Source organism: Saimiri boliviensis, chromosome 2, assembly GCF_048565385.1.
Source record: "Saimiri boliviensis isolate mSaiBol1 chromosome 2, mSaiBol1.pri, whole genome shotgun sequence".
Taxonomy (NCBI): Eukaryota; Metazoa; Chordata; class Mammalia; order Primates; family Cebidae; genus Saimiri; species Saimiri boliviensis.
In genome coordinates this window covers 218,234,109-218,261,727 of record NC_133450.1, presented here as the reverse complement: position 1 = coordinate 218,261,727, position 27,619 = coordinate 218,234,109, and the positions used below count along the sequence as shown (strand labels likewise).

The 27,619-nt window shown below is 41.6% G+C and overlaps 1 protein-coding gene across 7 annotated transcripts in view; it reads left to right on the top strand.

Annotated features, from left to right (window-relative positions):
• Positions 1-27,619, top strand: part of MAPKAP1 (MAPK associated protein 1) — a 260,780-nt gene that overhangs the window by 131,085 nt on the left and 102,076 nt on the right. For 5 of the 7 annotated variants that reach the window (XM_074395351.1, XM_074395347.1, XM_074395345.1 and 2 more), the window contains one exon: positions 11,588-11,764. The exons of the other annotated variants lie outside the window; for them this stretch is intronic. In XM_074395351.1, the coding sequence (XP_074251452.1) occupies positions 11,588-11,764 (177 nt within the window). The remainder of the gene's footprint in view (positions 1-11,587; positions 11,765-27,619) is intronic. 7 annotated transcript variants of the gene reach the window in all.

Here is a 27,619-nt window from a genome sequence, read left to right as displayed (position 1 = left end):
CAGTTTTCATTTTGCTTTAAAAATTTTGATTTAAGCACTTATTTTTGTTTAAGCCAATTATTTAGAGCTCCTTTATATAAACATTACACACAACACATATGTAGTTACACAGAAAAGCAAAAGATTACAGTTAGTTGTAAGATTTTTCATTTGCCAGTTTTTAACATTTCTTAATTGGATTACTGGCTTTAGGGTGGAGCCCTTGGAAGAACAGGGCCAGGAAAGAGGTCTCTGGTGCCTCCTGTTTTTCCCAAGGAGTTCAGGCTGTCAGAGCTTGAATATCCACTTTAATTAAACTGATTTTAGCCATAGACTCTTTAATAAAGTCCTTTTAGACTTTTTTATGCCAAGTGGCTGATATTTTTGGCTTTTCAATTTTACCAAGGGCAACCTCCCAGGTATTTAGAGAAAGGAAAATTTAAGACAGTCCACAGAGGAGAAGAGAATAGGTAAGGTCATGCAGATATTAAACCAGAAATGACCTACTTCCTAGGTGGTGAATTGAACCTAGAGCGGCACTGTGAAAGTACAAAACCTTAGCTACTGAGCTATAGCACAGGGAAATCTCTATTTCCTTTTCCAGAGGAGTCCACAGTAGTTCATTTTGAGCTTGCAAAGGCTTTTACCTATTTAATATGAGTTTTACAGCTAATTATGGCATGAACCCTAACATTCCTGTTCCCTGGAAGGCGGAGACCAGGAGAAAGCACCGCCATGTGGTTAAAAGGTCAAGCTCCCAAGGGCATAAAACAGGGTGGAGACATCATCCAGTTTTTTTGTGTCAGGAACCTATATTCAAGTTTGTTACTGACCAGCTTGCTTGGTTGTCTTGAAAAGCAGGCATACAGGTGTTCTAAGCCTGTGTTTTATCCTGAAGTACCTCTCGATGCAGAAAAACTAATTCATAGCCCAAAATACACCACCTTAAGACTAGCCTTAGAATTCTTTTTTTTTTCCCCAATTTTTAGGTGGAGTTTTGCTCTTGTTGCCCAGGCTGGAGTGCAATGACATGATCTCGGCTCTGCAACCTCTGCCTCCCAGGTTCAAGCAATTCTCCTGCCTCAGCCTCCCAAGTAGCTGGGATTACAGGCATGTACCACCACGCCTGGCTAATATTGTATTTTTAGTAGATACCAGGTTTCACCATGTTGGTCAGGCTGGTTTCGAACTCCTGACCTCAGGTGATCCACTTGCCTCGGCCTCCCAAGGTGCTGGGATTACAGGTGTGAGCCACCGTACCCAGCCGACGAGCCTTAGGATTATTTTGCACGTTAATCAAAGCTTTACAGAGGAGATAAACTTATTTTTTTAAACCATTCAACAGTTTGCACAGAGAGAGAGAAGCCAGAAATCTGACTGAAAAGAAATTCTTACCCTTTCGTCAGCATACCAGGCTTCTGGATTCCCTTTCCCTGAGTGGCCCTAGTGATGGAGTTTGCAGCACCATCTCCCTGGGGGCCAAGCTGCATCATAAAAGAATTTTTTTTTTATTCTGGCCAGAGCAAAATACATGTGATAAAACATAGGCATTAGCCACTCAGCTTAGCACCCAGTATCAAACTGGCAAGGCTTAAATTTGCCCTCAGATGGGCCCCGTTACCTTTAATCCAACCTCCGACTTGGAGTTTCAACACGTCGTCTCTGGGCAAGTTGGTTGCCCTGAGTAACAGAAAAGAAAGGAAAGGAAAAGTAGAGAAGGAAAGTATTGCTGTAGCAGGGTGGGGAAGGTGAAGAGCTTAGGGAGGCCAGATGAAAGACCCAATCACTGCAGCCAACAATGGAAAGGTCAGGTAGCCATTTGTTGCAAAGGGACGTTTTCCAGCAGTCTCATCAGCTCTCAAGTTTCCCCTTTTAGGAAGGAAAAAGCTCCTCATGTCCCACGATCTTGTACATGCCAAACCCTGTCATCCTTAGCCATCAGCAAGAGTGCAAGGCAGATTTGTCCAAAGAGAATAACAATTAACATCCCATAATGCCAATCCTGTTCTTAGCCAAGAGGGACTTACTGAGAGAGCCATTTAACCCCCTAAATCTTAGAAGGGACTTTAACCCTCCTAAGTGGGCATTTAACCCCCTAAATCTTAGAAGGGACTTTAACCCTCCTAAGTAGGGCCTCTAACCCAAGACCAGTCAAGCATCCTTGCCTTTCATTAAGAGAGGCCTCTAATCCACTCTGTCTTAGGAGAGACTCTAACTCCCCTAAGTTGGGCCTTTAACCCAATGCCATTCTTTTCTGGGTATCCCACCACTTACCCAGAGTCGTCCAATCAGTGCTGCCGTCTATTTCCTTTGTGTCAGAGCATCTCCTCAGTATTGTTCCTTTTGTGGTTCATGAAAAAGATGTTACCAGACCCCACCACTTACCCAAAGTTAGCTTTTGAGTCAGGGGTTTCCACAGTACAGTCACTTCTGTGGTCTCCAGAAAGATGTTACAGGATCCCAACACTTACCCAAAGGTAGCCATTGGATCAGGGTTTTCACATTCTAGTCCCTTTGTGGTCACCAGAAAGATGTTACAGGACAGGGGTCCTGATCCAGACCCCGAGAGAGAGTTTTTGGATCTCATGCGAGAAAGAATTCAGGGTGAGTCCACAGTGCAAAGTGAAAGCAAGTTTATTAAGAAAGTAAAGGAATAAAAGAATGGCTACTCCATAGACAGAGTAGCCCCAAGGGCTGCTGGGTGCCCATTTTTATGGTTATTTCTTGATCATATGATAAACAATAGTGGATTATTCATGCCTCTTTTTTTTAGACCATGTAGGGTCACTTTCTAAGGTTGCCATGGCATTTGTAAACTGTCATGGTGCTAATGGGTGTGCAGCAATGAGGATGACCAGAGATCACTCTTGTCGCCATTTTGGTTTGGGTGGGTTTTAGCTGTCTCCTGTATTGCAACCTTTTATCAGCGGTGCCTTTATGACCTGTATTTTGTGCTGACTTCCTGTCTCATTCAAATGCCTTAAGCTTCTGGAAATGCAGCCCAGTAGATTTCAGCCACATTTTACCCAGCTCTATTTAAGAAGGAGTTTCTCTGGTTCACACGCCTGTGACAGAATGAGACCAAGAGGTAGGCAGGGGTCACAGTGGAGACTGAGATAAGTGGGAAGATTCTGGGCCTATTTGAGAGGTAGAATTCACAAGGACTTGGGATGAACTCGATATGGAGAGTATGGCAGAGGAGTGGTTTCACACTCGCACACCTTGATGCATTGTGGTGTCCTTCACTGAAATAGCTAGCATTGGAAGAGCAGGTTTTGTTGGGGTTTGCTGTGAGACTAGGAGGGGTAGGGACAGCATGAGCTTGGTTTTCTGCCTGTTAATTTGAGATGGCTTTGCTAGATATAAACTGAGTGGTCAAATAGTCACTTGTATTTGCTTGTCTGGAATTTAGAGGGGAGAGTAAGAGCTGGAAATGTAAATCTAGGCATCATCTACATAGATATTAATTCAAACTTCTAGCATGGATGAATGAAAAGAGAGATGGGCCTAAGACTGGATGGACATTGAAAACCTGTGTGGATGGCAGGGTTGAAATGGAGTATCCTACAGGAGAAACAGGTTCCTCAGTGTGAGTGGAGTTCAGTTTGGGGTGTAATGAAGGCAGAGATTACTTGAGAGATGTCTCTCAAGTATAAATGAAGAAGTCTTTTTTTTTCTTTTCTTTTTTTTGAGATGGTGTCTCACTGTTGCCCACGTTCATCCAGGGATACAGTCTCAGCTCACGGCAGCCTCAGCTTCCCAGGCTCAAGCTATCTTCCTACCTCAACCTCCTGAGTAGCTGGGGCTACAAGCATGTGCCACCATTCTCAGCTAAGTTTCGTATGTTTTAGTAGAGATGGGGTTTCACCATGTTGCCCAGGCTAGTCTCAAACTCCTGGGCTCAAGCAGTCTGTCTGCTTTGGCCTCCCAAAGTGCTAGGATTATAGGCGTGGGCCAGCACACCCAGCCAAGAAGTCTTTTAAGTAGTAGTAGGATAGTTTTGAGTCTGGACTGTGTCTATTTTATGGGTTTGTATTCCCCAGTCCATACACAATGCTTGATACATAGCAAATACTCAATGAATAATTTGTGGAAAAGGTAAGAATACATGGGAACATTTAAAGATCTGGACTGAAATTCTGTACCCTTGCCCTGCCAAGGAGCCCCTTCTTCAGGTGTCTGCTAAAACAAGCTTTTGACTATGTACAGAAATTTATTTAGTAAAAATCTAACATCTAACACCAAGTTAGATGTTCTCAACCTGCTGATGTGTTTTATTTAAGTGACAGATTGTGGAATTATTGCATACATTTTGTTCGGTGACCTAGTCAGAAAGAAAACCTGTTATCAGCATTTCCCAATTGCTAGTCACCGCACTGCTAGGTAATGGGTTGGTAGATACACACTGGAGGGCCTACTGTGTGTCACGACACATGCTAAGCACTTCAAATATATTATTTTATTCTTCACAACATCTCTGTAAGTTATAGATGATAACCTTTTTTACAGGAGAGAAACTGAAGATCAGGAAGTTATCTTACTTTCTGAGGTTTTTTTGGACCTCACTTTCCTGAGGGGTTTTGGAGAAAAGAAAAAAATATATATATTTTTTGAGACAGAGTCTTGCTCTGTTGCCCAGGCTGAGTGCAGTGGTACAATCTCAGCTCACTGCAACCTCTACCTCCTGGGTTCAGGCAATTCTCCTGCCTTAGCCTCCTGAGTAGCTGGGACTACAAACATGTGCCACCACACCCAGCTAATTTTTATATTTTTAGTAGAGACGAGGTTTCACCATGTTAGTCAGGCTGGTCTCGAACTCCTCACCTTGTGATCCACCCGCCTTGGCCTCCTAGAGTACTAGGATTACAGGTGTGAGCCACCACGCCCAGCCGAAAAGGAAATCTTGATCGTCTTAAAAATGTTTTCTCTGGTTTCAGAGAAATCAACTTCTGAGCTGCAATCCTCATGACCTTTTCTTCCTTGCTAATGCCTGACACACTCTTAATATTGATTGTCCCATCAAAATAAACACCAAAGCCCAAGTCATGAGCGTTCTGGACCCTTAAAAATCATGTGCTCTTTTATTTTTCATTAAAAAAAAAAAAAAAACATTCATCTATCTGGTCATCATACTTAAGTGTTTTTTACATTTTCTGAGAGTGAGTGAATTTTTATGAGTATGTAAATCAAACATGCCAGATCACATTTGGTAGAAATCTGGGATGCTTCCTGGAATGTTCCTGAATTTTCACATATGAATTAAATGCCATCTATATATGGGCTATAGGCTTCTGTCACTTTGTGAAAGCTACATTGGCCTTTGAACATAAAATTAATATTGGTTAAACAATTCAATGAAATAAATTTTTTTAAAGGAAAATTTTAACCTCATTTGATGAAATGGGTAAAAGTGGTACTCATTGAAGATTTGGAGATACGATGTATATATCATATATATTCTGCCCTGTAGGCCCCCACCCCCGACCTCTCTTGGCAGTAGGCTCTATTTTGCATTCATTCATTGTTCAGATTTCCAATTCTCTTGGCAATTCATGGTCCCATGAAAGGGACTGCTCTTTTTATGCCAACCCAACTCTAAAATTAAGTCTCTTCCCCTGGATCCAGTTATCCCGTACTTGTTCATTGTTCTTTTGATCATTCCTCTTTCTCTGATGGTGACTCAGAAGCAAGACTTTTAAGTCTCTCTGCCTCATGCTATCTACCATGCTACCGTGTGGTAGTTAATTCAGCTTCTGCGTAATCAGAAGCTTAAGAGCAGTAGAAGAAACCTTAGCAAAGCAAGAATCTTTCTTCATGCAGGCACTGTGCAATAAATTCAATCATTCAAACCTTATAAGACCCTTATGCAGTAGATATGGTTATTTCCTTCATAATTCCAGAACTCGGTAGAGAAAATGACCACTTAGGAACCAGGGGATGTAAGTGAGGCTTACAATACTCAGGGTCTCCAGGACAAGTGATTCTCTGTGTGGCAGGCTAAGAGATTTCCCTGCATTCTTCATACTGCTTCATATTTCTAAGTTGTACACAATAAAAATATGCTCCCCTTATCAAAAATAAATATTTTATAAAGAAATAAAGGTTATATATACTCAGGATATTTGGAAAGTATACAAAATTAGAAGGAAAAGAGTGCTTGTGACTTAAATGTATGTGTAACCTTAAGAAACCCATTTGGTGCATTTATTTCTAGTCTTTTCATGTGTGACAATTGAAACTTTTTACATAGTATAATCATTTCTCACTGTTTTTTCTCCATAAAAAGTGAGATACGAGCCGGGCGCGGTGGCTCACGCCTGTAATCCCAGCACTTTGGGAGGCCAGGGTGGGTGGATCACAAGGTCAAGAGATCAAGACCATCCTGGTCAACATGGTGAAACCCCATCTCTACTAAAAATACAAAAAATTAGCTGGGCATGGTGGCGCGTGCCTGTAATCCCTCAGGAGGCTGAGGCAGGAGAATTGCCTGAACCCAGGAGGCGGAGGTTGCGGTGAGCCGAGACCGCGCCATTGCACTCCAGCCTGGGTAACGAGCGAAACTCCATCTCAAAAAAAAAAAAGTGAGATGCCAGTATTCATACCTTGATGGGCTATAAAAATTCCCCTTTCATCCTCACTTATCCCTAAGCTGCCTTCTCCTCTAGTCTTTAATTACAATCTCTGACACATGTGCATTGTCTAGAAAGCCCTATTTGGCTAACAGATATCACTGTGAAAATCAAGAACACAAAAAGAAAAGCTTATTCCCCTCTTTTCATTAACACGTATCTCATTAATAATACCCTTTGCTGGTTGGACGTGGTGGCTCACGCCTGTAATCCCAGCACTTTGGGAGGCTGTAGCGGGCAGATCACTTGAGGTCAGGAGTACCAGACCAGCTGGGCCAAAATGGTGAAACCCTGTCTCTACTAAGCATACAAAAATTAAAAATTAGCCAGGTGTAGTAGCAGGCGCCTATAATCCCAGCTATTCGGGAGGCTGAGGCAGGAGAATCGCTTGAACCCAGGAGGCAGAGATTGCAGTGAGCTGAGATCGTGCCATTGCACTCCAGCCTGGGCAACAGAGCAAGACTCCCATCTAAAAAAAAAAAAAAAAAATAATACCCCTTGCTTTTTTCATAGAGTGATTCAATCTACACATTCATATCTTCATTCATTCAATAAATATTTGTTAAGTACCTTCTAAATGCCAGTCATTTTACTCTTCAGTAAGCATGGAGAGATAAAAGAAGAATACTTGCTCATTAGAGCAAAGAGGCAAAAATAAGAAAAAGAGCAGCGATATGATTGATTAGTGATATGCAGAAATATTGACCAAGTTATGTAAGATCACAAAGGAGGCTGGATGCGGTCATTCATGCCTATAAACCCAGCACTTTGGGAGGCTGAAGCGGGCGGATCACGAGGTCAAGAGTTCAAGACCAGCCTGGCAAATATGGTGAAGCCCTGTCTCTACTAAAAATACAAAAATTAGCTGGGCATGATGGTATGCGCCTATAGTCCCAACCACTTAGGAGGCTAAAGCAGAAGAATCTAGCCTGGGCAACAGAGCTAGACTTTGTCTCCAAAAAAAAAAAAAAAAAAAAAAAAAAGACCACAAAGGAGAATTGTTTGAATTTCGGAGATCCAAGGGATTCTCCTAGAAAAATCAAGGAAAGCTGTTTCCAGATAAGAAAATGGATCCCAAAGAGATTTGGTCTAAGAATTTGAGTTAACATTAAAACCAGATGTGACTGCAAAATCTCTCTTCTTTCTACCAGACTGTCATGGGAAGGTGCCCCTGTTTTCATCATGTTGTAAACTCAGATGTCTGTATTTGGGGAGATTTCCTGAGGCAGGGACTAGGGCTGCCCCCTTTTTTTCTTTCCCCATTTTAAAGGCCACCAGTTTATTTGATCAAAGAATAATGGACTGGAAGTGGGGAAACCAGAGTTTTCGAAACCAGCTTTGGCTCTGTTTAATTGGGTGATCATGAGCATGTTATTCTTTTCTCTGCCTCCATTCCCCATCTGTAAAAGCAAGGAGGTTGAACCGATTCTAATTTTTTATAAGTAATGTGTCATGATTTCCTCCTTCTCATCAAAGTATGTCACATTTCTGTAGGGATTTGGGTTCCTAGGTGCCTCAGGAAGTCTTGACACACCATGGCTTTGGCAGAGGAACAGGTGGGGGTCAAGAGGGTCCGCTCTTGGCTGTCTGGATTTGAATCTCAGCCCCATCACTTACATACTGTTTAATCTTAAGCAAGCCATCTAATCCCATTGAGGCTCAGGTATCTAAATTGTAAAATAGAAATAATAAATGATTCATCTACCAAGTTGATGTGAAATTTCAGTGAGCTTATATATCTAAGCCACTTTGCAGAGTGTCTGGCTCATAGTACTCAATAAATGTAGCTAATAATACTACTGGTATTGTACTAGTACTAATTTGGAGTCCTGAAGCTGTTTTGGAAGGCAAAATGTAAGAGTATCTTCTTTTACCAATTTTTTTTTTTTTTTTGAGAGCGTGCCTCGCTCTGTCACCCAAGCTGGAGTGCAGTGGCATGATCTTGGCTCACGGCAACCTCCGCCTCCTGGGTTCAAGCAGTTCTCCTGCCTCAGCCTCCCAAGTAGCTGAGACTACAGGTGTGTGCCACCATGCCTGGCTAATTTTTTGTGTTTTTAGTAGAGATGGGGTTTCACTGTCTTAGCCAGGATGATCTTGATCTCCTGACTTCATGATCCACTCACCTCGGCCTCCCAAAGTTCTGGGATTACAGGCTTGAGCCACTGCGCCTGGCCATGATTCCTTTATCAAAGCACAAAGGAACTGATGTGTCCATGTGTAAAATATAGAATTTTAGTTATTATCTCCTCAGATTTTCAATTAAGGGGTCAGAGGAGTTGGAGCACTGTTTGTTGCCAGACTTTACTGATGACCCAGAAGAGGCTTCCATTAGTCTTGTAGAATACAGTATGGCAGGAATCGGTCTTCTTTTCCTCACTGTGCTCCCAGTGCTCAGGACAGGCCACAGCACAGGGGGGCTACTTTACAGATGTGCTTTGAATGAAATGAATGATTTCATACTTTGTATTTAAAAAGTAGGGAGAATAATAGCACTTGGCAGTGAAGTGATCTGAGATCTCCTTTTCAGATCTCAGATTTTAGCCTGTGACATTTGTTGAATTTGTTTTGAGAGGATTTAGGGGTGTCCCATAACAATCAAAGCAGAATTCTTCTGATATCATTGTTGGACTTTCGGCTTTGATTAATAGGCTTTTTATTTGCCCCTGAACCTCTGTGGTGTTGGAGAATCAAACATTCCTCAGGTTGATTTACATGGTAGTAAATTATCTGTGCTGTCAGTTGCTTGTTCCATTGTTTCTGCCCTGTTCATAAAACCCTGGGGGCTCAGTGACCCCAAGTCTGGAGCACAGTGGATATGCTAACTCCAGTTACAGATGTGTGTACATAGAACATGCTGCTCAGTTGCATTGTTACTCTAATACTCATTCACAATTTATTTTTAAGGATTGGTGTAACTGTAAGTTAGTTTCCGTAGGACTTTGGGTAAGGTTACTATTAGTTACCTTCCCATTTGTTTTTTACTTCTGTTACATGCCAGACACTACATATATTATCTCATCTAATCTTTACAACCCCTACGGGGCAATTACACCCTTTTTATAGAAGTGGAAACTGAAACTGGAGGTGAAGCTTATTCTCTGAAATCACATAGCCCATGAGCTATGGAGCTGAAATTTGAACTCTTTCTGACCACAGAGCTCTTAGCCAGTATACGATGACATTTGTCTCATCCGAAGTGCTTTCTTTTGTTTCTGTAATTGTTTTGTGTTTTAGTACCCTGTTGCAGTAGAAAGTTTCCCATGCTATTCAGAGATGAATATCTTAACAGCATTGTAAATACCTGAAATATAAAGTGACAAACATAGCTAGATTACTTTCTTGTTATCAATCCATTTAGCAGATTTACAGCTTCCATTAATTTTAATCTGTCCTTATTACCTTTTTTTTTTATAATAAATATCTCTTAGCATGACAGAGTCACCGAGTATAGATCGCCTGAAATAGGTTCCCTCTCTCTAAATAAGCAGAGTTGCAGCTAAAGATTTGTGAATTAATTGGGAAAATTGCAAATCAGGTAGTCAGTGAAATAATTCATTGTCACATCCAATCAATAAACTTGGTAAATCAACTCATTTAATTCAAAAAATGATCTATATAGATCAAGCAACCAATTAAACAATTAGCATACATTTTGCAATTAATTAATTTAAGCATCAATCATGTAATTAAAACTCCAAATTTAAGCTGCAGAATTGAGAATTCTACTGCCTTGTGAACTATTGGGTTCCTGCTTCTGAAGCTAGCATACTTCGGAAGCTCACAGATTTGCAATCTCACAATTCAACTCTGGAGCAGTTGCATTGATTGCGCTTTTATGCTGTCTGTATGTTGGTATAGTTTCCCAACCTCTTTGAACAGATCAACTTTTTACTTCCTCCAAAGAGGGTATATGTTGATTCTAAACTGGGCAAGACTGGAATCTCGGAGTACTGTCTGGACGCTCTAGGGAGTGGGAAATGTGCCGGAGTAGTCCAGAGGGCCGGGTATCTGTGTCAGGATTAATCAGGTCATTGCCTTTACTTTGTTAAGGATCTATGGTGTTTGAAGTCAGATCGTTGTACCAACTGAATTAGATACTCTTCAGAGAAGGGAGGAACTGTATGCATTGTCTTGGTTACCTTGAGAATTTCTCCTGATCTAGAGCACAGATACATATTTTTTAATTTTAATTTTAATTTTATTTTTTGAGACACGGTCTTGCTTTGTTGCCCAGGCTGGAGTGCAATAGCAGCACCATCATAGCTCACTGCAGCCTCAAACTCACGGGCTCAAGTGATCCTCCCACCTCAGCCTCCTGGGTAGCTGGAACTACAGGCATGCACCACCACCACGTCTAGCTAATTTTTGTATTTTTAGCAGAGACAGAGTTTCGCCATGTTGCCCAGCTAGTCTCAAACTCCTGGGATCAAGTGATCTGCCTGCCTCAAACTCCCACATATGCTGGGATTACAGTCATGAGCCACTGTATCCGGCCAGATATTTCCTTAATCCTAACCGTAAATCAGAAGCCTCTGACCCCTGCCTTCCCTGCGGCCAAATAATCTTTCCCCCTTTATAGCTTTGTATATATCTGTTATATTTTACATTTGTATTGTAACTAATGTAGTGCTTATTACTTTTTCTCCCTACTATGCTGTAAGCTGCTTTTAGGGCTGATACTAAATCTCACCTTTGATCTAGGAGGTTAGGTTATTTGTCATAGCTACATTAGGGCTCAGTGAATGTTGCAAGAATAAAGTAGAATGAAGACCCTCCTTTCACATCATTTTTCTCCCCTTTGCATTGCCATGTGTATTCTCCCTATCAAATGAAGTAGGATTTGGGGTTTCTTACTGTATCACCAGGGTTGAGGTAAAGAAAATCAGTCTCCTCAGTTTGCTTGCTCTATACCATACCCTCTGGTCTTCTTGTCCCTTCCCTACTCTGTTATTCACTCACCTTTTTGGTTTTCCTTTCAGTGACAATGTCAGTGCCTACTGCCTGCATATTGCTGAGGATGATGGGGAGGTGGACACGGATTTCCCCCCGCTGGATTCCAATGAGCCCATTCATAAGTTTGGCTTCAGTACTTTGGCCTTGGTTGAAAAGTACTCATCTCCTGGTCTGACATCCAAAGAGTCACTCTTTGTTCGAATGTGAGTACTGACTCTCTTATTTAATCTCTCAGTATCTCATCCCAACCTTCTAGCATTTTGGATCTGATTTTGGTTTTGTTCATCAAATAAGTGATATTTGGCATCTGGAGAGTCCACTGGTAATAATGATAACTTCAGAGAGATGTTGAGGACAGCATTCGCATTGTATTTCATGCCTCTGCACCTAGGCTACACAGACTGCTTTGCAGTGGCACGTTGTGTAAAGCAGATCTCTGAACGGCATGTCTAGAGCCAGGCCTCTGGAAACACTGGTGTACCTGGAGCCTCTGAAGCCAAACTTCTGGGTTTGCCACTTTCGCTGCGAGGAAAAAACACTCAATAAAATGTGCATTGTGGCCACTTCTCTCTTGCGACTTAAAATACTTTCTCTCCAACTTTGTTCAGACCAAATTTGATCTTCCCTGTCAGTTGCCTGCCTTTAGACTGAGCACGTCGTAAACTTTTTTGTGCCTTTCTCAGAAAAGCATGTGTAAATGCATAAAATAAAATCCATTGGAATATGGAAGTATTCTGTTATTTAAAGTTACCAGATTATTGAACAAATTCATGATATAGTAATATGTGGGGCTTTACTAGTAGATTAAACAAGTCCAGCTGCGTACCTGACAGTAACTCCTGAAGCTTGTTGTTTCAAAGCGGTGATGAGTGTAAATGGTACTTGAGAAATCTGCAACAGCTGTAATGTGCTGTGGTGTCACCTGTGATTTCTGTTCATGACAGTCACTGGCATTGCTGATTCTACTGTGATTCTACTTGTAATTCAAGGAAATGCAAAAATATCAGAAGTTAGTGAAAATTAAAATGTAGTTTTTGTCCATTCAAGTCTATAAAGCTCCTGAGTTTTATCCACTTGTCCCAGTTGTTAACGGAAAACGTGCTGCATTTGGACTTTTCTCTCAAACCTAAGCTCTTTTTCACCTAGGCCTCAGCAGTCCTTCTGGCCATCTCCTGGGAATAACAGCGATCCCTTTGGCACCCCCTGCTGTTAGTAACCGGCAAATTCACTGTTCAAAAGAGGGATTGCTTTAGAAGACATTGTCTCTCTAAACATATTGCCTTTGTTTGAGACTGTTATAGAAAATAGGGTTGTGCTACATATAATATATGAGTATTTTGGGTCTTTCTACTCTTGAGCAAAGAAAGAATACCTGAGTGCCTGGGGTTAAGCAGGGGAGTGGGCCCTCAGGCTTTCTTGGTGGCCATTTCATCTGTAATACGAGGTCAAGTTTGGGATATATGACAGCAGAGTTTCCTGCTTTTTTATTTCAGAGGTACTAAAATCACTTTAAAGAGTATTTAAAACAATGGAAAAGTTAGCCAATGATGCTTTCATCTTAATATAAGTATTTTAATCTTGTATAATAATATATTCATGTGTATATAATATATATATGCTACAGTTTCACTTGTAGCATACATATATTTTGTGTTATTTTTACTTAACATTAAATTAGGCTGGGCACAGTGGCTCATGCCTGTAATCCCAACACTTTGGAAGGCCAAGGCAGGCAGATCATTTGAGGTCAGGAGTTCAAAACCAGCCTGGCCAATGTGGTGAAACCCTGTCTCTACTAAAAATACAAAAATCAGCTGGGCACGGTGGTGGGCACCTGTAATCCCAGCTACTCAGGAGGCTGAGGCAGGAGAATCACTTGAACCTGGGAGGTGGAGGTTGCAGTAAGCCAAGATTGTACCATTGGACTCTAGCCCGGGCGACAGACCAAGACTCTGTCTCAAAAATAAATAAATAAATGATAAATGTTTCAGTATTTGTTCTTAATTTCTACAGTCTATATTTATTGTGTGTTAAGAGATCTAGACAGAGATAGCATTACCCTCATGGAGCTTATTCTAGTGGTAAGACAGTTGTCAAATAATTAAAACGTAATAAGCAGTATAAAAGAAAAGTGTATGGGGTGCAGTGGAAGCCGATCACAGAATATTTAGATTGCTTCCTTGTGTGGTCTTAATAAGTAATTTGATGATGACAGTCGTTATCTATATACCTTTTATTATGTTGAACAACTTCCTTAGAATTTTGACCTGTAAGTAGGATTATTGGTCAGAGAGTAGAAACATCTTTAGACTCACTTTTTATTGACAAAAAACCCTCTGAAAGATGTCCTAAGTTATAATGCTACCAACAGAATTTCTTAAATCATTTTTTATAGTTTTTACCATTACAAGATATTAGAAGCTTTTTTTCTACTTTAAAAAATGTACAGTGGCATTTCAATAGTTTTTACTTACACTTTTATTGATTATTAATATAATGACTAAAACTTTTTCTACATAAATATTAACACATGATCATAGCAGTCTTTTGAACTAAAAGTCCTTTTTTAAAACAAGAGGCTTTAAATCACTGAGTTTTCAATAGAGTGTAGTCGGGCTAGGATTCGTATTCCTTTCCAGGAGGGGCATCCAAGATTACCTAGTGTCTCACTATGAACCCTGCCTTCTGGAGAACAGGAGGAGGGAGAAGGCAGAGAGTAACAACTGCTTTAAACTTAATACTGTTTTTCCTCCAGAATTACTCCCATCCCTGTGTTCCTACTCCCTGGCACATACATAGCCCAGTCAGTCCTTTTTCTGTTTTAAAATTCAAGAGCATTTATTTGATGTGTCTGGAGTGTTTCTGAAAACATGAGGTAAAGTGAAATCTTTATATGTGAGCATTAAGAACAAAAGTGTCAATAAATTTTCTTTTTCTCAGTTGTCTGATGAAATAGTACAGATTACTGACCGTTTGCCCTTGTGTGTATTTTCTTGGTTCAACAACCTCTTATTCACCTTTCTGGTCTATATTCTAAGTTACTAAAGCTTGTCCTGCAAATGCAGAACAGAGCGGACCTTCAGGAGTCTCCAGGGATGTGTGAAAAGTTTCAGAGAAGGAAATCCCAGCAAAATAAATAAAGCTGTAACTCCTCCTCCTCGTGGTCATTTCTCCCCTTTCCTCCTTGCATTTGTCTCCTAGTAGAGGAGGGGCAAGAAGTGGCTGGGAAGACACTGAGCTGATACAGAAAGAGGGAAGTAGGTGTGACAATAGGGAGTGAACCAATATTTACTAAGGGCCAACGATGCATATGCTATCTCACTTAATCCCCAAATAGCCCAGTTTTTATGACCAACTTAGAGACGTGGAAACTGGGGCTGAGCAATATTGTTCTTAGGCCTGGATTTGACCCCATCCCTGACTTTAAAGTCCATGTTCTTTCCAACCCCCTACTGAGAGGTTGAGGCTGTGGAATCTGGTGTTGGTTTAACCTGTGAATCTCACTGTCTTAAGGCTGACATTCAGCCACTGCTATAGTGCAGTAAGTGAGAGCATGGTGGGCTCTGGAGCCAGACCACTTGGATGCTGATCCTAACCTTGCCCTAACTAGTGTGTGTGATCCTGGATGCATGTTTAACTTTTTGGCAGCTCAGTGAAATGGAGATAATAATACCTACCTCACAGATCAGCTATGAGGATTCGACAAATTAATAGATCTAAAGCACTTAGAACAGTGTTTAGCATATGTACGCATCGTCTTAGTGTTAGCCACTGTTACTGTCACTATTAATAAACAACCCTTCGAGAGCAAGAACTGAGTTATCTGTGCCCACAGTACCCACCATCACTCCATTACTATGATAGATCTGCCACATGTATTTCTTGAATAGGCGACTGAGTAGATCTCTTTGCCACTCGTACATATTTCTTCTTCTCCTACTTTCTGTTTTATAGCAGAGGAGGGGCAGTGTTTAGGTGGACGTCAGCCAGTTGGACCGAAAAAGCTGAATCATTGTAACTTTCAGTGAACATGGGCAGTGCGTAAACACTGAGGATCTACTGACTTTCAAATGAGTCCTCTCATGAGCACACATCCTCTAAGTTAGCAGCAAGACCATTAAGACTAGGAAGGTGCAGTCTTACTGTCTCTGTATCCTTAGCACCCAGCGCAGGGCTTCATGGTGAAGGAATGACTGAATCTTCAGGGGTCTGTGGGCTGCCAGGAGGACACTCAACCCAGCACTATGTCCCACCTTGCTTTTTGAGACCTATTCCCATCTTTTACACCTGTTCCTGCCTTTTGAATGCCAGGAAGCCCAGGTCGCCTTCTGACCTTCAGAGGCTCTCACACCTCCTATTCTGGGGGCTCCAGGATCATCTTTCCTTCTAAGTGAGGCAGCACAGACTTTGAATTTAGGCAAACCTGGGTTCAAGTTTCAGCTTCACTAGTATCTTACTACATGCATGACCTTAGACAATTTTACTTACCTTTGTTAAGTCTTAGTTTCTTCATCTGCAAAATGTGGGTAATAGTAACTATCTCATGGAATTGTCATGAGGGAATTTCTCAAATGTAGGTTATATACAGAACTCTTTTAAAGGGAAATAAATTCTCCTAAAGTCTCAATGCTTATCCAAGTGAGTTTTTAAATAATGCTACTTGGATACATACAAATATAAAGTTCTAGCTATAAAGTTCTATAATGTGTATCTGTAAATTCAGTGTTTTTACACAACCAAAACAAAATTACAAACTAAATACAGATAAAACTATAACATTAATAAAATGCAAACTAACAACTTTAACAGATGATGTTTTGCTGAAGTTAAACATTGCTGATGTTGGATTTAATTGAGTGTTAAATGTTTTACTTGTCAACTTCAGCCTTTTGATTTTCATATGAGACATCATGATTAACATATTATCCTTTTAAACAGTGTATTTTTAACCACTAGTCTATTATTTTAGTAGGCCAGCTGAATTGTGTCCCCCCACACAAACATACGAATTTTGAATGTTCTTTACTAGCAAATGCTTGTTTTGGTTTTTTTTGGCAACAGCGTCTTGCTCTGTGGCCTAGTCTGGAGTGCAGTGATGCAGTCATGGCTCGCTGTCGTCCCAAACTCCTGGGCTAAAGGGATCCTCCTGCCTCAGCCTTCTAAGTAGCTAGAACTATAGGCACATGCCACCATGCCCAACTGATTTTATTTTTAGTAGAGACAAGGTTGCACTGTGTTGCCCAGGCTGGTGCTGAACTCCTAAGCTCAAGCAGTCCTCCTGCCTCGGCCTCCCAAAATGTTAGGATTACAGATGTGAGCCACTGCTCCTGGCCTAGAAAACTCTACTTTGCATTTGGCCCACCATGCTTTCTGTTAGTATGACCAATTTGTGGTGGTTTGCCGAGGACTCTCCCTGTTTCAAAACTGGAAGTTCTATATCCATGATTACCCCCTGGCACTGACCTCCCACCCCTTCCTCCATCCTGGGTAAACCAGATTGGTCACTCTACTAATCTGTTGCTTGCTGTATACATAAGTGGGCTCTGCCTGGCTGATACTTGTACATAGTGTGACTTGGTACCAAACAGCACAGATTTTTTCAGAGACCAGAAAGACTGTTCATAGAGATCCTTGTGCCCACTGAATTCTGTCACTCTATTCAGCAAACAAGTTCTGCAAGCAGCTTGCCATTTGACTTTTACTAAATTTTTTAGTGATGTCAAATAACTCTAGCTGCTTATTATTAAATAATAAAATTATTTATTAATAATGACAATAACATAACCCACCAAATCCCACCACCTTATCCTAGGGTTGGTAAACTTTTTTTTTTTTCTTTTGACCCAGGGTATTGCTCTGTCAACCAGGCTGGAGTGTAGTGACATCATCTTGGCTTACTGCAGCCTCTGCCTGCCATGTTCAAGCAATCCTCCAACCTCATCCTCCCCAGTAGCTGGGACTATAGGCATGTGCCACCATGCCCAACTAATTTTTGTATTTTTTATAGAGACAGCGTTTCACTATGTTGCCCAGGCTGGTCTCGAACTCCTGGACTCGAGTGATCTGCTCACCTCAGCTTCCCAAAGTGCTGGGATTACAAGCTTCAGCCACCACTTCTGGCCCAGTACACTTTTTCTGCAAAGGGTCAGATAGCAAATATTTTAGGCTGTGGGCCATAGAGTTTCTGTAACTCAGCGTTGCCATTGTAGTGTGTGAGAATAGCTATAGACTACATAGACAAATGGGCATGGGGTAGGTTTGTTGATCAAATTCCAGCTTTTCCCAGTAAGTTTCCTTCTTTCTTTTTTCTTTCTTTCTCCCTTTCTTCCTTTTTTCCTCCCTTCCTTCCTCCCTCCCTCTCTCTACTGCTCCCTTCCTCCCTCTTCTCCCTTCCTCCTCCCCTTCTTTCTTCCATCCCTTTCCCTTCCCTTCTTTCCTCCCTCCCTCCCTCTCTCCCCCTCTCCCCCTCTCCTACCACTCCTTCTCTCTCCCTCTCTCTCTCCCCCCCCTCCTTCCCCCCTCTCCTTCTCTCCCTCTTTACCCCTCTCCCCCGCTTCCCCCCACATCTCTTCCTCTCTCCCTCTCTCATCGCCCAGGCTGGAGTGCAATGGTGTGATCTTGGCTCACTGCAACCACCGCCTCCCAGGCTCAAGCAATTCTTCTGCCTTAGCCTCCCAAGTAGTTGGGATTACAGGCACCTGCCACCGTGACCAGCTAGTTTTTGTACCTCAGGTGATCTGCCTGCCTCGGCCTCCCAAAATGCTGGGATTACAGACATGAGCCATCACACCCGGCTTAATAATTTTTTTGTTCACATTTATCTAATATGGGCTGGGTGGCTCTCTCAGGTGTACTTCCTCCAGGCAGTGGCTCAGGGTTCCCCCAGTGGGTTGAAAATGGGGAACATGGAAGATGAGGATTGAGGATGGGCCTATATCTATATCTGTATCTAATACACCCCACACACGCACATGGTGACATGCATAAAATATGTGGTGACATGTAATTTTGCTTTCAGTTCAAAGAAAAGCATATATAGATATATGTATACATCCATATCATATCATACATATATTGATATGTGTAGATAATACATCTATATATGCTTTTCATTAGACCAAAATCAAAATTGTTTTTAATTAAAAAAATCTTTGAGAGACAGTATCTCGCTATGCTGCCTAAGCTGGACTGGAACTCTTGGGTTCAAACAGGTCTCCTGAGTAGCTGGAACTAGATGTTCCCATCACCATGAAAAACCAGATTTTTAAATTCTGAAACTTAGTCTGTAAATTCATCTGTGATTCCTGGGGGCTCTTGAACCTCAGGAAATGCTGTTGTGATGATTAATGTTAGCTGAGACTCTTGTATGTAGGAAGTGTTACATAGTTGCTATTGTTATTTCTATCAGAGATTCTCAGTGGGAATAATTCACAGGAAGGTGAGAATGGGGTTTAACCTTCCTCTGAGTTTTTTTTAATTATATAATTAATATGTGTCCATTGTAGCAAAATTGGGAAATAGATCTGTTTCTGCATATAAAATAAAATTTTAGATTTGTCTTCATTCCATCATGCAAAGATAGTGAATTATGTTTTATAATTATTTATATTTTTAAAAGGAACTAATTAACTTATTAATAAATGAATTTCTCATTGGAGAAATGTTCTGTGGAGAGCAGGTGAAATTGGATGTCTTCTGATGTTCTGACTAAATCAGGACTATGTCTAGAGCCCTTGGGCCCCAGGAAACCCCTGGATGTAGCGTTGTTGTTTGGAGAAGGAGAATGGATTATTCTAACAACTTGCAAATTAGAAGCCTGCTAATGGAAACTGCCTCTTTTAGCAAATCTGCAAGTGGATTCCTAAACTATCCATTGTTGCTGATTGATTTTGGACAGAGCAAAGATGTCTATAAATGTGAATCCCTAACTTGCTGACTACTTTGAGCCTAAGCAGTAAAGATGTTTGGATATCAGGAGTGTCAGAGGGGAGAAGTAGAGAGTGGGAGGAATGGGAAGGTTTTTGGCTGGCCCTTAAAACCAGATAAAGAGCTGGAGCTCAGATAGTGCCTGGCATCTCGAGAAATGCTTCTTGCCGGGAATGACCAAGCCAAAGGCTACTGTTCCTTTGGACAAAGTGGAAAAAGGGAGAAGGAGATCTTGAGTGGGCTAAGTGCCTCTCAAGGCTAGGGACCTGCCTTGTTCATCTCCTTCTCCCATTCCCAACACAGGCCTAATTTAGTCAGAATTTGTGAGACTGAATTGAGTTCAGAAGTGCCAATGACAAAAACAACTGTGGTAGTATCATTACCTTATATGTGTTGACATTAAGGTTTCATGCCAGGATTCGACTCTGGAGTGGGAAAGAAGGGCTTTAAAGTGGGGGGGGGAAAAAGTCAAGGCCAATAAAATGCTCTGAATCTCCTTAGGTTAGAAGTCAGAGCAGTTAAACTGCCTCCTGTATATATATGTTTTCCTTTAAATGTTTGGTATATTAGAGGAACATGAGGAAGGAACGTTCTATCCAAGAGCTGTTTGCATAAGGGGTTATCAGGTAACAGTGGAGGGTCTTAGCCCAGAAGCTAGGCTGCTTTGGGCATTGTGGCCCAGCAGGCTTCCCGAGACTGCCTTGGCTTCTCTTGGCTCTACAGAAAGGGAAAGGTGAGCTGCTTTTTAAAAGATGTGTTTCCTAGGTTCGTTCATGCTCTACTGTCTGCAGGCTTTTCAGAACAGTGGGGTGCTTTAGTTTACGTTCTTGATGATAAATCCACAGTATACCCCAAGAGACCATACCTTTATTAAAGGGTGCCATTAGCTTGAAGTCTTTCCTTCTGTTATTATGCTATTGCCTTGTGGTCTAGAGAATGAAAAAAAAAACGGGGTGGGGGGGCGCGGTGAGGAGAACATTTTCACACACTCATTCAGTTTCATGCCTCCAGTAGATGCTATCTCATTTATTTCTTTTTTAATCGTTTATTTCTTTTTTATTATATTTTAAAATTGGCCACACCCCATCAGTAAAATTTCTTATACACAATTCACTTTTATAATATATAAGCTGAGGATCAGAGACAGGTAGTTACTAACTCAAGGCCATATTGTTTGGTAAGAGGCAGAGCTAAAATAGAGTAAGGAATAAAAGAAGATGTTTGTGTTCTTTGTAACCAGGCCTGACAATATGGGTATAAATTATCCTGGTTATTTATTGTTTGCTTGAGTCATAGAGGACCAACTGTGTGTTGTTTCTTTTCATTCTGTTGTATTAGCAAACATTTTCATTGTCCAGATTGTCCTTGTGTGTGGAAATGTAACATATGCAGCCTGTTTAATTTTGTATTTGTAAATCTGACTTGATTTCCTTTTTGGCAACAGCTACTGTCTAGAGAAAAGAAAGGATTTTTCTTTGTGTCTGTTTAAAGTGACAGAAATATTGGAGCAAGTAATAAAGATTGAAAGCATTAATTACACACTTCTAAGAATTTAAAGGTCAGACAAGCTAAATATGTATGTTTTGCTCACTGGAATGTTTTGAAATTGTGCCAGGATTCGCTTTGTTCCTACCATAAAAGCACAAATTTTCAATAACCATCAACTCATTTTGTATCTAAAAATTATACCAGATTGTTGCTTTAGTTAATATGTATCTTCAAAGTCGGGAGCTCCCATTTCTGAGCGCATGTGACTGGTTTGGTGATGCTTCCCCCTTTGGCCGTGTTTAGTTACTATGTCTCATTTTGATTTCCTCTGTTCTCCCCTCAGCTTATGTCGGAGTCTGTCAGCTGCTGCTATGTACATGTCAGGCTAGTGACTTGGAATGTTTATTAATGCAATGTCAGTCTTGCTGTTGAAAAAACTGTGATGCTTCTCAGAAGGTTGTGATAGAACGAAGCGTTTGATTTCCAGATCCTGTCTGCACTGCATGGTGAATACATTCTCAGATGTTATGCAGTTCACTGACCTGACAGTTATGGAACCCCGCCTGGGACCCCATTTCAGCAGGACATATTTGAACAGAAACAGTTTGCAAAACTTTACACACTTAAACTCCTGCCAAGGCAAACTGTTAGCCACTTGAGTTTGTTATAAATACCCAGTGGCAGTGGTTGGAAGTAGCCCACGGTGTGTTTTATATTCTGAACGGAATGTGAATGTCTTTGCGGTTATATAGAGTAGTAAATAATTGAGTTTGATTAGGGAGAGGGACCTCATTATCCCCCACCTGTGCCCAGCTGGAAGGGGAGGGTCGAAATGAAGCCATTAGCTGTCTCTCTTACTGGCATCTCAAAGAGCTCAAATACATCTGTGTCTTATTTTCTTTTCTGGCACAATCAGTCGAGCAAGCTAAGCAGGCATGACCGGATTTGGCAAGTCCCAAGGACTCTGGCAAAGATACACAAGGAGAAGGCGGAGGGCAGTCATTTTGGCTTCTCGCTGCCCATTAGTCTAGCGAGTTGTGTTTTTGGAAAATGTCTGTTTTGAAAAAGAGTACTTTGTCCAATGTCAAACATTGCATGCTCCCACAATACGCTTTGATCTTTAAAAAAAATTTTGGTCAGTATAAGGGGAAACAAAATGTGGCATTCACTCTAGTGTAAACTCTTTTTATGGATAAAGTAACACTCAAAGGACTTATTTTAAAGCAGCCATGCTGCAGTTATTACAAGGCTTTCTCTTGCTCGTATATTTTCATTTTCTACCTTGAAATGCTAGAGAACGAACATGCATGGAATTGGGCCAGAGCAGGTTGGGAACCAGAGTTTGTCTTCATCACTATTGTGAACTGGTCAGGACTGGAGGCTCCAGAACTGCTCTTGGCAGCCTTTTCTCACTTCTGCAAACAGAGACTGTGGCTTTTGAAATCATGACATTCTCCAAGGTTTTTTTAAAAATCTTGTAGGTCATAATGGTTAGTCTAAAAGTCGGAACATTTATAGTCAAGCTGAATTTGTTACACTGGAAGTTGAACCTTTTCCACAGATTGGGTCAGTGGTTCCAGCATGGAAGATGTGTTCTCTGGAAGTCTGTTCTTTCCCTGAGTCCCTAAGACTCTCGGAAGGCGTTAACAAACGCAGACTTTGGAGTCTAGCTGCTCTGGGTTCAACTCCTGGCTCCTTCAGGACTTACTAGTTGTATAACTTATTAACTTATTCTATAACTCCAGACAAATGTCTCAACCTTGCCAAACCTCAATTTTCTCTGTTATCAAATGGGACTGATAATAGCACCTACCTTTTCTAGGAGGCTTAAACAAAGTAAGGGCTCAATAAATATTGACTATCATTGTCTTATCATTGTATATTACTTTATTGTACATATGAAGAAAGTGCTTATGGTTATTATATATGAACTGTTGTTTAAGCATTTATCTTTTTTTTTTTTAACCAATGGCTGGCCTATAAGCATTTATTATATGACAGGTTTTATGGTAAGTACTTTAGAAGTATTTTGCCTTCACAAGAATCTTACAATTTAAGAATAATTATCATCCTCATTTTGTAGACGAGGAAATAAAGTTAAAGTGATTATGTTGTTACCCATGAAAGCAGAGCTAGGACTCCAAACCAGGTCACTTTATTCTAGAGCTTACTGGGCTCTGCTGCCTCTGGCACTGCCACTGTCTCTCCTACCTCAGTTTAGAGCTAAACAATGATTGTGTTTTGAGACGTCATCCCCACTAGTAAGCCTCCCGGACCCTCTCACCTCTGCATGGCTAGGTTAAGTGCCCCGTGTTTTGACAGCACTCTGAACTTGCCTCCACCTTTGTGACTGTCACACAGAACTATAATTGTTTGTTGGCTTCTTGTCTTTCTCCTCCACTGGACTGTGCAACTTGGGTTAGGGACCATATTGTTGATTTCTGAATCCAAAACAGGATTTTTAATAGATGAGTGACCTCAGGAAAATTCCCTAATGCCTTTAGCTTCAGTTTCCATAACATGGGTATAATAATTATGCCTATTTTAGGATGGAATGAGTCAATACAGATTTATTTTAAAAATCTTAAAACAGCACCTAGCACATAGAAAGTGTTCAGTAAATAGTGGTTGCTGTTTTATTATCATTGTTATGCAGTAGACAACTTGTATTGTGCAAATCAAAAAGTTCTTAATAAATCTTGTTTAAATTCTCTACACATCACGATTTTTTATTTCCGTCATCACCATTCAAAGCCGATGAATTAAGTTGAGGTGGAACATACCTGCTTCCATAGTTAACACTGTCAAAAAGGAAAGCTGTGAAAACTGAACCCAAAGTGCTCTCTTTAGAGTTTTTGGGAGATTTTGATGCTTGGGTGATAGGCTGCTCACTGGCAGTGCCTGAATGTTGCCACCAAGCTCAACAAATCACACATTTTAATGCCCCTGTGTTACCAAAGACAGGCAATGCGTTTTGAAGATCCCCTCCCCGCAAACAGTTTCTGTTTAGGCAGCAGGGGAAGGAGGGGCTGAAATGGGGCCTCTTCTCTTGGAATGATGACTTAGGACAAGGGAAACAAAAGAGAACTAATGCTGGGAAACTCCCTGTACTGTTGGCCATCATAGTGTGAGGTGCTTGACAATTCTATAGGGAAGTAGCCTACTCATTTCATGGATGCAGCTGAGGTTCCCACATGTTACAGCAACATCTCCATTAGCCACGGAACTGGGATTTGGGTCAAAGGGTATTTAACTCCCAGCCGATGCCCTTTCCTCTCCAGGATGCTGCCTTCAAACTTGTTCTCTGGTTCCAGCTCTGTTCCTAAAGATAGAATCTAAGCGTTTCACATGAAGACCCGTGTTCCTGTGGGTTCTGTGGCTCCCATTGTCTCTTGCTTACTGCTTAGTACAGAAAGGCTGCTTGCTTTGGGTTCATGCTGGCATACAAACTTCTCTGGGGTAACTGAATGGCTGTGTGCTGGGACAGAGCTGAACTCCTCAAGTGAGGAGTCTTTTTTTTAAATGCCCATACATTGTTTAGTGGTTATGAGACTTGACAGGACCTAACTTTGAATTGACTGAAGCACTCCTGGCAGTGTTTAATCTGCTCCCTGAAGTGGAGTTTCATCCTAGACCCAGCACGGACAGCCAAGGAGCTGTGGGAAGACAGCTGCTTCTTCCCTCCAGTGTCCCTAGAATGCCCTGCTCTGGGTGAAAACAAGTTGTCTGTCCACAGGGCAAGCAGGAGGAGGAGCAGTTTCTGAGCTGGGACTTTGGGTCTGTGTGTACCCTACCTGTTTATCTGAGGGCTGGTCACCCCGCCACAGGTCCCAATCCAGAGACCAGAGCGCGTGCCACCTGGAAGGCGAACCAGGACCAGGAGCACCCTGCCTGCCCACCACCAACACTCCCGCCAGGATCATTGTCTTCTTAGCTTCAAACCCAGCCTCCCACATTAAATAAAGGCTTTAAAAGATGTATTTCAATAGACTTTTTAGAAAGCCCATAAAAAATCCTGGATATAAAGAAATGAGGCATAAAACCCAGAATGTTTGGAAGTCAAGCTGAAAATTGTGGTGGCAAGTCTCCATCTCCACTTGTTAAATGGGAGCATAACTTAACACTTGCACCTAGACGGAGGCTGAGAACCACTTGCATTCTATGCTCTTACATTTCAGAAACATATGAGGGTGTTACTCAAAAAACAAAGCGCTGCCCATCTCCCCCCCTAAAGTGTTGTAGACGTGGAACAAGATTCAAAGTTGGCATTCATCTGGAGGGAAAGGAGCGGAGCGTGGGACTGACCTAAGGAAACTCTTATTAGGTCTGTCTGAATGTGCAGCACGCAGGGCAGAACCTCTTTCTCCTTTTAACGCGCACGTTTTTACCGAAATGGAGCCCCAGAGTGAGATACTGCACACTCGCGAAGGTCCATTCCGAGGGCCGTGCGTGCCCCTTCCCTTCGCTGTTGTTTTCATTTTCCTCTCATGAACCTTGCTACCCTGGCTTCAGCACGGAGGCTGTAAAGGAAGATGGAGAGCCGAGTTACCTCAGAATGATCACTATCGTTAACATTCACGGGTGGTTCACTTATCATTCCTGACTGCACAGACATGGCAGCCGCTCGGAAGCGTCCGCAGGTGTAGCATGGTGATACATATTACATTGTGCCACAATGGATTTATGTATTCTGTAACAAAAGAAAAGTGTAATGAAAAAATACAGAAGGTAATCCTTTATTCCTCCACCACACAATTTATCAGTAATGCCTGTGGATGATAAGTGCCAGGGATTTCCTCTGCTTGCTTTAACCTTGTCACCCAGGTACGTTTTGGTAAAATGACAGAAAAATACAGACTGGGGATTTTCCTTTGCTCAAAAATCTTTTAAAAGGACACTTTTAATTTATGGAAGTTAGTCCAAACACAAGGCTTCCTTTTGAGCTTTTAGTCTGCCTTTGCTGAAAAAGATAAACGTATTGGCTGGAAATAATGCTGTTAGTCGGCAGCAGATGAGGAGGGGAACGTAAGCAGTTTCTAAGCAGGCTGAAATCTACACTGGTTCCAGTAGAACCAGGTGGATGGCAGTTCATGAGGTCCAGGCCAGTATTGGTTTGTGAGTACCCAAGAACTTGTGTTCTCTTTTAGGCCCTACTCATCCATCGCACAACATATTGTCACAGATGGAGCGCATACTGACTTCTGAGGAGAAAGCAGGGGAAGGCAAATCTGAACGTGGTTGACTGGCATTTGTTCCAAACACACACTGGCCTAGCGCCAGAGCAAATACCCTCAAGTTTATAAATGCACAAGGCACTTTACATTTCAGTACTCCTGCCAAAGTATCACTTACTGCATCGCTCCCTAAATAGAGTTTTTTAAAAAGAGCTTTTTCTTATTTTGCTTTGATCAGTAAAATAAACTTTTAAAGATTGTTCTGGGATGGGGTCCAGCTTCTGAGGTAAAGAATGGCCGGGACTCAGGCATGATTCAGTAACAGAGTGTTCAGTAAAATTAGCTTGACAGTTCTCAGGCTTGCTGTTCAATAGCAAAAACTTGACCAAGTTAAAATGGATGATGGGGCTGGCCAGACCAGTGTCGGCTTTTGCTTTTTAACAAATGAAATGTCAAGGATTAAACAGCAAGCCGTATGGAGAGGAGGGTTGTGGAGATGTCTCTGTATTAGGGAAGCAAATTAGGTCCTTGGGTTTGAAATCGAACCCCATCCCCTATGGAGAGTCAGCCACCTGGTTGGGGCCAACCTAGGCGTAGGGTCCTTCCCAGCCTGTCCTAACACTGGGAAGCTTTTCCGGAGATTAGCTTGGGGCTTGGCTTTTCTTTCAGATTTCTTGTCCATATGAAGTTCTGCCATGTTTTTTGGCCATGTTCCCTTTAGAGATTCTTATGGGGAAATGGGAATGCGACCAAACTCCTTGTGGCAATTCCCATGTTCCATAGTTGGAAACTTGGGTCCCGTTTGTTACATGAGCTACTTGGAATTGGTCTGTTTTGTTCCAGTGCCCAAGCGTAGTGAGTAGTATTTGTGATACTCGATATTGCAATTAACAGTCTTGGTGAAGTTATACCTCACACAGGAGATGCGCTTCTGTTTTTAGAGTACTTGTTCGTTAGTGGTTTTTTTTCTGATCTAGATGAAGCCTTTCCCCCAGACAATTTGATTAATTGAAAGCTTACAAGGAGTGTTAGTGTTTTATCTTATAATTACTTGTGCTTCAGCTAATATTTTGATTTTCTAGGACTAAGTATATTAAACCATTCCTACTGAAGTGTACAGACTGCATTTAAAAAAAAAAAAAAATTGCGGTCAGGCATAGTGGCTCACACCTGTAATCTCAGCACTTTGGGAGGCTGCGGCGGGTGGATCACAAGGTCAGGAGTTCAAGACCAGCCTGGCCAAGATGGTGGAACCCTGTCTCTACTAAAACTACAAAAATTAGCCAGGCACAGTGCCTGTAATCCCAGCTACTCGGGAGGGTGTGGCAGGAAAATCGCTTGAACCCTGGAGGCGGAGGTTGCAGTGAGCCAAAGATCATGCCACTGCACTCCAGCCTGGGTGACAGAGTGAAACTCCATCTCAAAAAAAAAAAAAAAAAAATTGTGTGTGTGTGTGTGTGTGTGTGTGTG